Raw genomic sequence first — 13,019 nt, forward strand, 5'->3', positions numbered from 1 at the left:
CATTTGGCATCACAGGTGGGCTACAGTCTGAATAAAGAAGTATTAAGATCAAGCATAAATGATTCCCTGAGGTATAAACTTTTATACCAGATTGCAAAGAAAGCACATAGCTGTATAAGCACAGTTTAGTGCTGTGATTCAACACAGTTTGTGTAAGCATCTTTAAGCAAATCAGAAATGCAAATTATTTATATATAATAGTTAATTTTCTGAGTTGCAGACTTCCTACACTTCATTGTAAAGTAAATATTTCCAGGAATGCTATAATAATATATACTTTTAGAGACTGAAAATGAAGAGGTAGCTGTGGAAGGAGTTAATAACCATGAATTTGCTAGAAATCAAGTTAGTTAATAAGCACATTTGAGAAGATTAACATAGTTGTAGAAATTAGTGTTTGAAGAGATTGCCTGGGGCAGTGTTGGGTTGAAGAATGTGAAAGGCAATTCAACTTGCTTCCAACCATGGCTCCGTGAAGTAGAAAACACAGAGAAGAGCAGGTGCCACAAGATCACACTTGAAAAGTGTATCTGAGACGGAAAAGAGGAAATTCACCCATATTCATCCTGACTGTAAGGTAGGGCTCTGACTTGTCCTGGTTTTCTTCAGCTTACTCCAACAGACAGAGGTAACTGTATTGAGTAACTTGATTTAATGATGCATTTATGGCAATCCTTATAGAGAAATCTTTAAACTGGTGTTCTCCCTGTTTAAGTCCTCATGCTAACCCTCAGATGTGCAAGGGCTTTTACAAGTAAGTACATTCCAGGCTCCTAGAATATATTGCTCCTTCTTTGTACACGTTTTTGGCAAATATGAAAGATGTGTAAGAAAGCAGGTGGCTTAGCACTATCAGAAGCTCTAACCCTCGAGATGGAGATGACTAAAAGCAGTCAGACAAATAAAGAGGGATGTTTTTTTTCCAGTCTTGGGAGAGGAAGCAGAACAAGGTCTGGTTTGTTTCCATTTAGAACTTAATTTGATCTAGTGAGTTTGGTTTTATTTTTTCTCCTTCTAATTTTAGTGCCAAGATATTAGTCTCCAATACAGTTTCAATGAAAATTAGCAAGTTTACCTTGATGCCAGTGGAAGTGGGGAGGGCTCAATAGAACATGCAGAGCAGAACTCAATGTCCTTTTTATGTCTAGGAAGGACAGGCATAGTGAATAAAGGCCATGGAGACAGGTGTACGTCAGTCAAACATATACATCTTGGTAGTCCTGTCTCCCACAGTGGTGACTACCAAGGGCTTGTGAGGAAGACCGAAAAGCTGTATTACAGATGAACTAGCTTGGTCTCAGAATGTTTCTTTCCCTGTTCTTTGCTCACTGGTTGTACGCTGCTGACAGCATTCCGCATTTGATGAGAAATATCTAGCTGTTACATTGTTGACATTCACATGTCAAATTTTCTTGATTAGAATAAAGTGTATAGGCTTGTACTTTTTGTTGGAATCCAGTCTGCAATTGTTTAAGGAAGATGCTCAAATATCAAATAGCTTAGAAGGAATCTGATTGTTTTGCAAACATGGGGAAACAATTTTTCTTTTTTCTTTTGTCTTGTAAAAGGGTCATTGGACAGACTCAGACATCGGGATCAATTTAAAAAAGGCAACATGAAGGACGCTGAGAAGCCACATGCAGGGGACAAATTCTGCTGCCTTTCCAAGCTGAAGGTACATAAATATTTTAGCAATTTTGTATGAATACACAACTGTAATTGCTTGCACTTATAGTGGTTTGGTAGAAGTTACAGTTTAGACTAAATGAATGAATAAGCTCTCTTTCCTTACCTTTAATGTCTTAACTGAGGTCAAGCAAGTTTCTAAACAATCATGTGTTGCTTTTCGTGTCCCTGTACTTTACACTCTGTGATGTGTTGGAGCTATATGTTTGATTGCCCCTTTGAAGCTCCACCTCTGAATTTGTGTAATGTTTACCATTCCTTCTTAAACCTGTGAAATGAGCCTTATGGACTGTGATATAGCAGTAAAAATGAGCTGTTGGTGTAAACTAGACTATTCAAGCTGTCAAGAAGCTCAATAAAAGGTTGTAAAATAGCTTGGGTTTAGTAGTAATTCAAAGCCCAAATACATTACTTATGACTTTTCGCATTTGCAGCAGATGTATTTTAAAATACTATTGATATTTCATAAATATTTTTTATTAAGAATGCTGAAGTTAAAGGCATTTGAATACTATTGCATATATTCATCTTTATTTTTTTTACTGTTAACTAGATTCTTGTAAAAAGGACACACTATTTGCTCCTGTTTGAAATGACTTGTTCTGGGCTCTTGAGCTCTACTGAGATGGGAGAGTACATACTCGATGAAGTAATTTGATCAAAGAAAACGATCTTAATTCTTCAAGTAGTTTGTCACTCAGAAGAGCAAAGGACGCAAAGAGCTTTGCACACTGGTCTGGCTGCAGGCGTTATGCAGTCCTGCAGATGGCAATCTTGCAGCAGACACTCGGTGGGAGAGGATGTGCTGTGCCTGTCTTGGCTGGGGAAATGGGGCTTAAGGTTTCTGAAGGTGGTCTTGATCAAAGGTGAAGAACTAAAAATATTTTTTAAAATTTTTATTTTTTTTTTTTGGTTTAGTGAAGCCATAACTCTGTGGACAAGGATAGATGATGGGATTTACAGATACGTAGGTGGAACAGAACTGTTCACTTGTTTCACCTGGAAGCTCATCTTTGATGGGGGAAATAAACGCAGAATATTTCTAAAGATATAATTCTGAATTCTCTATACATTCTCCTCTTTCCTTCCTAGGTATTTCTGCTGGCACTATCACTTGCGTATCTGGGTAAAACGATGTCTGGTGCTTACATGAACAGCATGTACACACAGATAGAGAAGCAATTTAATATTCCGGCTTCTTTAGTGGGCATCATTAATGGAAGCTTTGAAATTGGTAATTACTCATTTTAATATTTCTTATTATTTGAAAATATAATATGTGGGTTGAACATGTATTAATAACTTTCCTGTCCATAGCAATCTGTCAATTACTGTGTGGTGACGATAGTAACCAACTTTATCCTGCCAATTCAACTGGTATTCACATATTTAGTGTCTTGGAAACTAACACGACAGCTTAAATTAAGACGTTTAGCATTAAAAGCTGGTTCAGCTGATTTTTGCACTATTGTAAGACAGGACAAAGCAACTAACAAAATAGAACTAGTTTATGAGCTTTGTATTGAATCTTTCTGAACAAAACAGAAATATGTTATACATTTTGTTTGAATTTAAGCTCAAATTTATCATTTTACAGTTCATTTAATCAATAACCACACAGCTGGTTGGAGTGGATAGTCTCCTTATGCAAACTCAGTAGTATCTAAAGATTTTGTATCTGTACAACTGTAAAGAAAGTTTCCAATTCTGCTTTTATTGACCCTTACCTTGCCTATCAGTGACAAGCTTGTGTCATGTCATTCAAAAAAAAAAACGCAAACAAAAGGCCTGATAGCTACAGACACATCTGAATAAAGATCCTCAGAGAATGTGTTCCATATCCTTAAAGTCACAATATGAATCTTTATTATCCCTGGCTCAGCTGAGGAAATGGTATGCACAGGCTCATATACTGATGGGGAGGGGAGACAATGCTCCTTCTACCCCTTTTCCTGGTCTCCCATATGTGCAAGAAGAAGAAATTACTGTCAACATTGTGCTGCTGCCTGCAAAGCAGCCTGATGGGGCAGCTCAAGTTATGATAGAGAAAGAATATGCAGAATATATTCTTGCTTTTGCTAAGGAGGAGACTTTAAGAAATAAGAAGTGGCCAAGATTAATGATGTGGTGTGTAAATGGCTTATTATTTTAAATAAATTATCCTCTCATATGCACTTTTCTGTAACCACTTGTGGTATTCGTATCTCCAAGGAGGTAAAATAACTGTGAATAATCATATTAATATTTTAAATTATTAAGAGTCAGTGTATGTGACAGATGTAAGGAACTTATTAAGACCATGTAATTGTACATCCTCAAGTGTCATTCAAACCACTGGTTCAATATAGCCTGTCTAGCAATCATACATAAAAAAAGATGTTATCTTCTTTCAGAGCATGATGCTCATCACTCAGAGACACGATTTTGTTCTTTTGACAAAACGATTACAAAATTAGTAGGTGTATGATTACTAAATTATTATTTTTATGAGGCCTGATTCATAACATGAAGCTTGATTCTTTTCCTAGTTGCATATCAATAAATGAAGAGTAGAGAAATTCAGCTGATGTGAAGTGTAAGTGGAGGAGAAGAGAATGAAGATTTTTAGCACATTCGTATTTTTAAATGATATTAGGTACAAAAATCTGTACTTTTTTATTCCTCTCAAACTACTACTGAAATTGATATTAATTTATTATTCCCTTTTTCTCTGTATATCATCTTGTGTTTATTATTTTTGGTACAGAACCACTTGCACATATGCTTCTGTATTTTCCCACACTTTGCAAAACCAAATATCGTAGGAGAATAACATCCTAAAACAGCAATTATTCTGCAGCACCTGGGCCTGGTGTCTATGTGAAATTGTGGGAATTTTTTTCTCTACATAGATGCAGTCAAAAATCTTTTCCACCATGATCTCTTCTGCATTCTGTCTTCTATTTTCACGTTCTTTCCACGTGATGTAACTCTTCCAGAAAAAGGTCACAGATAGAAAGGAATTACTTCATCATCTAGGCAGTTCCCTGTCTAGTTACAGTTTTTACAAGACAAGAGAAGTACCAGATGTTGAGCTAACAAGATCTACTCAAATTTGCATTGCACTTTACATCTTTTGAAGGATGCTTTGGTTTGTAAATATGAACCCGGTTCTTTTTGCAGGCAACTTACTGCTGATAGCATTTGTGAGTTACTTTGGAGCTAAGCTTCACAGACCCAGAATAATTGCTTTGGGCTGCACAATTATGTCACTTGGATGTCTTTTGATATCACTTCCTCATTTCCTGTTTGGAAGGTGAGTATTTTGCTTACCTCACAGCAGCTTCTGTGATCCTTACCTTGCCTTAATCCATAACTTTTGCCATTGAAATAATATTGCTTATTGAGAGAGACATTGCTGAGCATGGGTATGATAATTGTAGAGTAGCCTGTTTCGTTTTGTTTTGTTCTGTTCCTGAGATTGCTTCAAAAGTCAGCCATCACTTCCTGAGGGAAAGTCACCCCTCTGCTGGGCACCTTCCCTTCCCTTCCCTTCCCTTCCCTTCCCTTCCCTTCCCTTCCCTTCCCTTCCCTTCCCTTCCCTTCCCTTCCCTTCCCTTCCCTTCCCTTCCCTTCCCTTCCCTTCCCTTCCCTTCCCTTCCCTTCCCTTCCCTTCCCTTCCCTTCCCTTCCCTTCCCTTCCCTTCCCTTCCCTTCCCTTCCCCCTCTCCCCTCTCCCCTTCCCCTTTCCGTTTTTGCTTGTCTTAACAAAATACTAATTTAGGCTTGCCTATATTTCAATCAGTGGAATATCTTTCGAGAAAAGAAAATCCTCTCATCTTGTCATGCCCAACGTGATATGACTGCCAGCCTTGGTGGCACTCTCTGCTCAGGGTGTAAAGGGGGTTAGAATGTAAGAAGAGTAGGAGAGAAGGTGATACAGGGTGTTTCATTAGGTTGTTTCATCATCTTCTCCTGAAGCATCTGTTACAATATTATATTAGGGGCTAGATAACAGTCTGGGTAAAACACTGGGTTGATTCCGTGTTACAGTTCCTTTGTTCCTAGCCTGATGTTACTGAGGCTCATTTAACTTGTGATGTGGGTTTCCTTCTTCCTATAGCTACAAACCCTTCTTATCGGTAGTTCTTTACCAAAGTACAGATTTATTGGATATTTCTAATGTATTTCTTCTTAACCTATACATGCTTTTCTCTGATTCAAACAGATATCATATTGAAAGCAGTATTTCATCACAGGATAATTTTTCAGTCATGCCTCTGTGCTTTGTTAATCAAACCTTATTGTCTTTACCTACAGAGGAACCATCAACAGGTATGACTCTTCCTATGTCTACTAATACTTTTTCCTCAGTTTTTATAGTTTTTAAGTAAATAGGATTTTATTCTCATTAGCAATTACTTCAGGGTTCTGCTTTAGATCAGTACTACTTGCAAGCTTAAAAGCTAGTGGTCATAAAATTTCCTGTCCTTTTTTCTTTAGTCTGTGTCTCCAGAGCTGTAGCTATTTTTCATAAAGTTTTCATAGTATCTGAACAGCTCAGTGAACATCCCTGTCAGTTCGCTCTGGTGAAATGTAACACCAGGTTATTCTCAGAGAAGTTTCTGGTTTTGACTTGAAATACTGTAAGGAGGTGGGAAATATATTTGGACAATGGGTAAAAGGCATCAGGATGCTATTTTGTGCTACCACACAAGAAATAAAAGAATGAGAAGTAGAAATAGAGCAAAAAAGTGGATCTCACTTCTTTTTAGAGAAAAGAGAAAATAGTTTAAACTGGGCTGAAACTTAGCTGGGAGACTGAAAAATGTATGTGCACTAGCGATCTGCATATAAAGTAAGTACTATGAAGTCAGAGAACTCAGAAGCAACTAAGCACAGGTCCTCAAGCCTATGACTATATCTGGATAAGGTGATTGTTTCCCTATTAGTTTATGGACAAGCAAAACTGTGACATTCGTACTTATGAGCCCCTCTCTTGTGTGATACAAAAACTGGTTTGAATTTGATCACATCTGCATGCGGATTGCTTCACTCATGTTTACTGACAACAATCTGACCTTGACAGAGGAGATCCTGGCTTGATCTCTGAACAGTAATGCTTTCATTTGGAAAGCCATCAGTTGCTGCTAACAAAGCCAGCATTTATTTGTTAATAAATCAGCACTGAGAAGTCTCAGCATGACAAAGTGGGTCACAGACAACAGTGGAATCTGAAGCAGACTGCATGGGATGAAGAAATCCAAGGTCAGGGAGAGGAAGAAAGCACTAAAGGTCATAATAGTTTCTGATATAACTGTCTTGATATGGGACAAACAGGATTGTGCTCCAGCACAGCATTCTTCTGCTGAGTTATGCAGGAGGGCAGCATAACTGTGACTAAATGAGAGCTAGATCCCCAGATAGATTCAGCAGGCTGGCCAGATACATTATTGTGGATCTTGATTTTGCTTGAGAATTATAGAAAGGTCATGGATAGTCAGACACTTCCTCAGAGCACTACCCAGACGGGCAGATTGCAGGCTATGTTCCAGTGGGTGGCTGCTCAGGGGAACACTTATCTTCTGAGTTGCAGAGTACGATGGAGGTAGAAAACCCTTCTGTTACATTTGGTGACAGGTGCCTATTACGGTAGAATTTGTATATTATTTGCTAAATCAGAATCTGCATTGTCCTCAAGATGTCCCAAACCAGAAATTCAATACCTGAACAAGTAGCATCAGGACAGATGAAAGTTCTGGAGAGGGAGGTCATTGATATGCAAGGCAAAAATCTGTAGTGCTAGAGAACAGAACTTTGAGGTAAGGGTCTACGCTGGGGTTTCCAGTTGGTGAGGACTGTTGTACAGAGTGTTGTTTGAAGATACTGGCAAACAGCCAATGATTTAGACACAAACCAATTTGCTCTCAATGTGCTTTTCTGCAAACTTTTGAACATTAGTAAACCAGAAACTAGCAGTGTGAATCAAAGCAAAAAAAGCTGGAAAGCTCAGAAATCTCATTCTATGCAAAGGTAGAATGCCACCACATCTTTGCATTGACATGGCTTTCTTGTAAGCAAATGATGACACCTCACTGTGAAATCGGGAACTCTTCTGGTTTATTTCAGACAATATTCTTTTAATCAAATGACAATGTATGGGCTTTATGCAACAATTACCTGAATCGTTGCAAGAGACTCCTGAATTTCAAAGACGCTCATACTGTTTTTGCTAGCCCACTCTTCCAGACTGTCCAGGTCTCTCTGTAAGATGGCTCTTGTTCCTGAAGTGTCCACCTTACCACCCTGTTTGGTGTCATCAGCAAACTTTTTGACAGTGCTTTAAATCCCATCATCCAGATCATTTATGATGGTATTGAATAGCATGGGGACCAGTATCAGTCCCAGAGGGACCTCACCTGTGACAAGCTGCCAACCCAAGTAAAAGCCTTTGATCACCATGCGTGTGAGCCAATTTCCCACCCATCTTTCAGACTGTCCATTCAGTCAATATCTCATCAATTTGTCTAGAAGAAGGCTATGAGAAACAGTGGCAAATGCTTTGCTGAGGTGCAGGTAAAAAACACTTACTTTGTTGTATAACAGAAGGTGATCAGGTTAGTCAGGCATGATTTTTCATCCCTTCATCACTTATGTTCAGGGGTTGTCTTCTCTTCACTGACATGAAAATGGCAGTTTTTATGAGGGAAATGGGTAAAGGGAAGGGCCTAAGTCATAGCTGGACTGCCAGGTGATTGGGCAATGGAAAGGGAAGGAATTTAAACTACTCCAGCAAGTACAACAGCTTCTTTCAGTTCTGAAGTCTTTCAAATATCGCAACTACTTATTTCTCTGTTTTACAGGACAGACCTACCAACCGAAGTTAAGTCAAGTCTTTGTCTCTAGAATTCAATTAAGAGTTGGAATTAAAACATTAATTCTGGCTTCTTATTTTATTCACAGAATGTGAAAAAGAGCCTGGATCCTTGCTATGGATATTTGTGATGGTTGGAAACATAGTACGAGGAATGGGTGAAACTCCCATCATGCCTTTAGGCATTTCATATTTGGAGGATTTTGCCAAAGCAGAGAATTCACCTTTCTACCTGGGTAAACCTACCCTATTGTGATAACTCCCATCCCCAAACACACACATATAAACGAAAGCCAAAGAGGGTTATCATCACTCACTTCAGACTAGTAAAGGAAAAGGCAGACATTATTGCCTCATCAAAATAATAATGTTGTAATGTAACTAGAGATTAACTTGTTGAAATGAGTCCATTTTTAGGTGCAAATGCTTATTCAGCAGAGCTGTCTTAAACATATATAATAACTCCAGGGAAATTCTGATGTCCAGGTTCTAATTTAGTACGGTTTGTCCTTTTCATACTTTAGGATGTCTACAGGTAGCAACCGTAGCTGGTCCCTTCCTTGGTTTATTGTTGGCATCATTCTGTGCACAACTGTTTGTTGATCTGGGATCAGTAGATGCAGGTAATGGATGAATATATGAAATCTTACATCTAAATCAGTAGGCATGATGGTGTATTGATCAACACTAAAAGATGTTTTCTTGCTAACATGAGGTGTCTTAAGTTTGTCTGAGTCTGTTGGTGTTTCTTTTAGAATGAAAAATCTGTGTATAATATTAAATTCAATAAAAGGCCTGAATTCACGCATACAGAAATGAATCTGCATATAAATTATTTGATGAACAATTGTGTCATTCGCCTTAACACAGGAAAGGACTAGAATTAATTTAATGCAAAACACTGAAATTAACCAGAAAATTAGCAACACTGGAAAAGAAGACTGAAGACTATTCTCTTCCATCAGTCTCATTTTAACAATCTTTAAAAGGCTTTTAATATATCACATGTCAGGGATGACTATGAAAACACACAGTGACAGCAAAGAATGTTTCTGAATTAATATAAAAAATTTTCTCTTTTTTTTTTTTTTTTTTTTTTTTCTCAATAGAGGACATTACCATAACAGCTACTGATGCCCGCTGGGTTGGAGCCTGGTGGCTGGGTATTTTGATTTGTGCATCACTGAACCTTCTTGCAGGAATACCTTTTTGGTTTTTGCCCAAGTCACTTGTGAAAGAAGGAGAAACCAAGGAACCTGAGGACACCAGTAAAAATAGTCTAGTAACACTGCAAGAAAATGATACAAATGAAGCCAAACAGACCATGTATGAAATTGCTAAAGGCAAGTTACATTGTATGTTATTTCCTTAATTTAGTCCTTAAGATGTGAACTATGTCTGTATATTTTTTTAAGTAAAGGTGTGTCCAAGGTATGAAATGCATGTTCTGTTTTTCATCTCTCTGTAGTTCAAAGGATTTGCACAGGGGTCTAGAACGGCTCCTTGCAGAGGAAGAAAGCTAATTGCATAGATCCAGGGTATGAATTCACTCCTTTCCCCTTCATGCATTTCAGGTGTATGCAGATCTGGATCTTTTCTTCCTGCTAGAGGGTTAATGTACTGAAATCTGGTGAAGAATTTCAACACCTCAGTGAGATGTGGACATATTGCAGATACTAGCTGCTTCTACCCCACATTCACTGGGCAAAAAAGCAGAAAACCAGCACAAATCTTGTGCATTCCTTGAGTCAAACTTAAAGCCACAAAAGGGAATTGACAGGTGCTTAAGTCTCTCATAAATATTTAATGGCTGTTGAACAAGGATCTATTTGACCTAAATTTATTTGTATTACTGTTGGCAACATTCACATCTGTGGTCTTTCAGATCTCTACATTTGCAGGAAGCTGTTTTTTTCCTTCAGTTTTTTGTACTAGTTGGGAATGTAAATGGATAAAATATATCAAAGGCTATGTTCTTCGGAGCAGTCTCATGATTCTGTATAGCCAGCTCAGGACAACTTGACAGGATCTTTATCTTCAGAAAGTAACACCTCTCCGTGGTGTTTCAAGCTGAGTCCTGCAAATTCACCATGCTCAGAGTGATATTGCAACTTCATTGTGATAAACATGGCATCTTTCTCTGCTGCCATGTAGCCTTAACTGAATCCATCAATAAAGGCTTGTTCTGGTGAGAAAAGTTTCTTAGCTCAGACTGTGGGTCCTAGTACCCCAGAATCCCTTCAGAGCTCATATTTTCAACATCTGACCCAGTTAAGGACCATTTCTGTTTTTCTCTTACCCTCTCAGCCACATTGAGCACTGAGTGATTAATTTCATGAAGCATCGCACTAACACGTTACATTATTTCATTCCAGATTTCATCCCGTTCCTCAAGGCTCTGTTTTGCAACTCAGTTTATATGTTATTTATATGCATAACTGTGTTACAGTTCAATGCCTTCAATGGCATGATATCCTTCATGCCCAAATACTTGGAACAACAGTTTGGAAAATCTGCATCAGATGCCATCTTTCTAATTGGTACGTTTGCATTTTGCTCTGTTCTGTTATACCAAATAAAGATGTCTCTAGGCAAATTCTCCCTATTTTTATATATATATTCCTGTGCACATGTATACATATACATATATATACTAAGATCAAATGCTTCTATAAATGACAGATTGCACACTACAAAGCGTTTCTAAATGAAAATGCATTTTCTGCTAAGCATCTTGTATTTTTCTGTGCAGAATTTTATAATCTACTTCCCATCTTTTGAATTGGCCCAGAAAGTTCAGCTGATACGAAACTTGTACCACTGATCTCAAAGAGGTTATGCTAATTTACCTATGCAGAACTTCATTGAAGGAAAGCACTGACCAAATAGCTGTCTTTTTTTTTTTAATCTCTTCTTTATTAGCTTGTCTTTTTTTTTTTTTTTTTTTTAATGAGTGAGAACAAGATGTTCATGCACTAGGAAATGATAATGGCAAGTAGTTGTAGCACAGAGCAAATATCCTGAAACTGTAGGAGTCTTTCTATGGTTCCACTTTATCATGTCTTATATTCTCATTGTTCCCTTGTTTAACTCTAGCAACTTAATTAGACTAGAATTTATTTAATCATTATAGAAGAATCATCTTGCTTCTTTTCCTTAACTCAGTGCTCATCTTGCACAGTAGCTGCACTGTTTTCTTTAAAAACTGCCACACAGTATGTCCCAGACCTTTTGAGTATTACTATTGCTCTGTTACCAGTGTTTCCAAGCTGAGCATCAGAAGGCATGTAACTATCATACATCTCATATGTGTTGCATTGACAGTGCACTGCTGAGCTGTTTTTCAGACATTTTTCTGTATTGAAATATATGGTACATTGGGAGGATCCAAATTCAGGTTTAATAGTCTTCCCTTTTGATCACATTCTATATGCCCACCCACAGTCAAATATTGCTGGAGAAACAGCATTGCCTTGAGCAAAGCTAACCAAACCATATGATGCTTCTGTGAAACTACTTCCTAAACATCTCTGAGTCAGTCTTTACTTCATTAAAGTATGAAACAGCAAATAATCATGAAGGCATGTTTAGTAATCTTGTAACAACACTGAAAGTCAGTTCCTCCTTTTTGGGATGCTGAATGTGCACCAAGATGTGCTCCACTAGCTTATCTTCCTGTTGATTTTCTCTCTCAGCTACAAAGGCTGTATTGAAACCCAGCTCTTCTCCTCTCCCTCTCCCTCTCCCTCTCCCTCTCCCTCTCCCTCTCCCTCTCCCTCTCCCTCTCCCTCTCCCTCTCCCTCTCCCTCTCCCGCTCCCTCTCCCTCTCCCTCTTCCTCCCCTCCCCTCCCCTCCCCTCCCCTCCCCTCCCCTCCCCTCCCCTCCCCTCCCCTCCCCTATCCCTCCCCTCCCCTCCCCCCCGCTGGCTTTGGCAGAGGTTTTGGATGTGCAAGAGAACTAGTGGAGATCCATTTCTGAATGTGGTTATATTATTCAGTCACAGGCACTATGTGAGTCTTTGCCAAACACAGCCTTCCCTTATGAGTAGCTTTGTTTATCTCCTTTATTTTAACATGAAAGTTTCACTTTTTTAAATAGGTGTTTACAACTTACCGGTTATATGCATTGGGTATTTTTTTGGAGGCTTACTAATGAAGAAATTCAAGATGAATATCTATCAGGCTGCGAACATAGCATTTTGGGTATCTTTACTGGAATATCTTCTCTACTTTGCTGCCTATTGGACTGTCTGTGATACTTCACCAGTTGCTGGCCTAACAGTTTCCTACAAAGGGTACGATCTTTAAGACACAAGAGGACTTCACTCTTAAGACACTGAAATTATTTTTTTTTGTCAAGGATCAGACAGAGATTTAATAGCTTTGCAATATTTTAGTTTAATGATCTAAATTCCCAATGCTTTTTACTTACATGAGAGAGTAGGTCTATCTTCTGCTATCCCAAGCTAGCAATATAACCAA

At 38.3% G+C, this 13,019-nt stretch overlaps 1 protein-coding gene across 1 annotated transcript in view; it reads left to right on the forward strand.

Annotated features, from left to right (window-relative positions):
- Window positions 1-1,615: 1,615 nt before the first annotated feature.
- Window positions 1,616-13,019, forward strand: part of LOC308039840 (uncharacterized protein) — a gene marked incomplete at both ends in the record, with an annotated part of 51,190 nt that continues 39,786 nt past the window's right edge. Inside the window, 9 exons of the mRNA XM_080343547.1 lie at window positions 1,616-1,675; window positions 2,779-2,920; window positions 4,849-4,981; window positions 5,893-5,999; window positions 8,628-8,774; window positions 9,063-9,161; window positions 9,648-9,893; window positions 10,914-11,078; window positions 12,637-12,832. Coding sequence (XP_080199673.1) covers window positions 1,616-1,675; window positions 2,779-2,920; window positions 4,849-4,981; window positions 5,893-5,999; window positions 8,628-8,774; window positions 9,063-9,161; window positions 9,648-9,893; window positions 10,914-11,078; window positions 12,637-12,832 — 1,295 coding nt within the window. The remainder of the gene's footprint in view (window positions 1,676-2,778; window positions 2,921-4,848; window positions 4,982-5,892; window positions 6,000-8,627; window positions 8,775-9,062; window positions 9,162-9,647; window positions 9,894-10,913; window positions 11,079-12,636; window positions 12,833-13,019) is intronic.

The sequence above is a fragment of the Nesoenas mayeri genome, assembly GCF_963082525.1.
Source record: "Nesoenas mayeri genome assembly, chromosome: 1".
In the NCBI taxonomy this organism is placed as follows: domain Eukaryota; kingdom Metazoa; phylum Chordata; class Aves; order Columbiformes; family Columbidae; genus Nesoenas; species Nesoenas mayeri.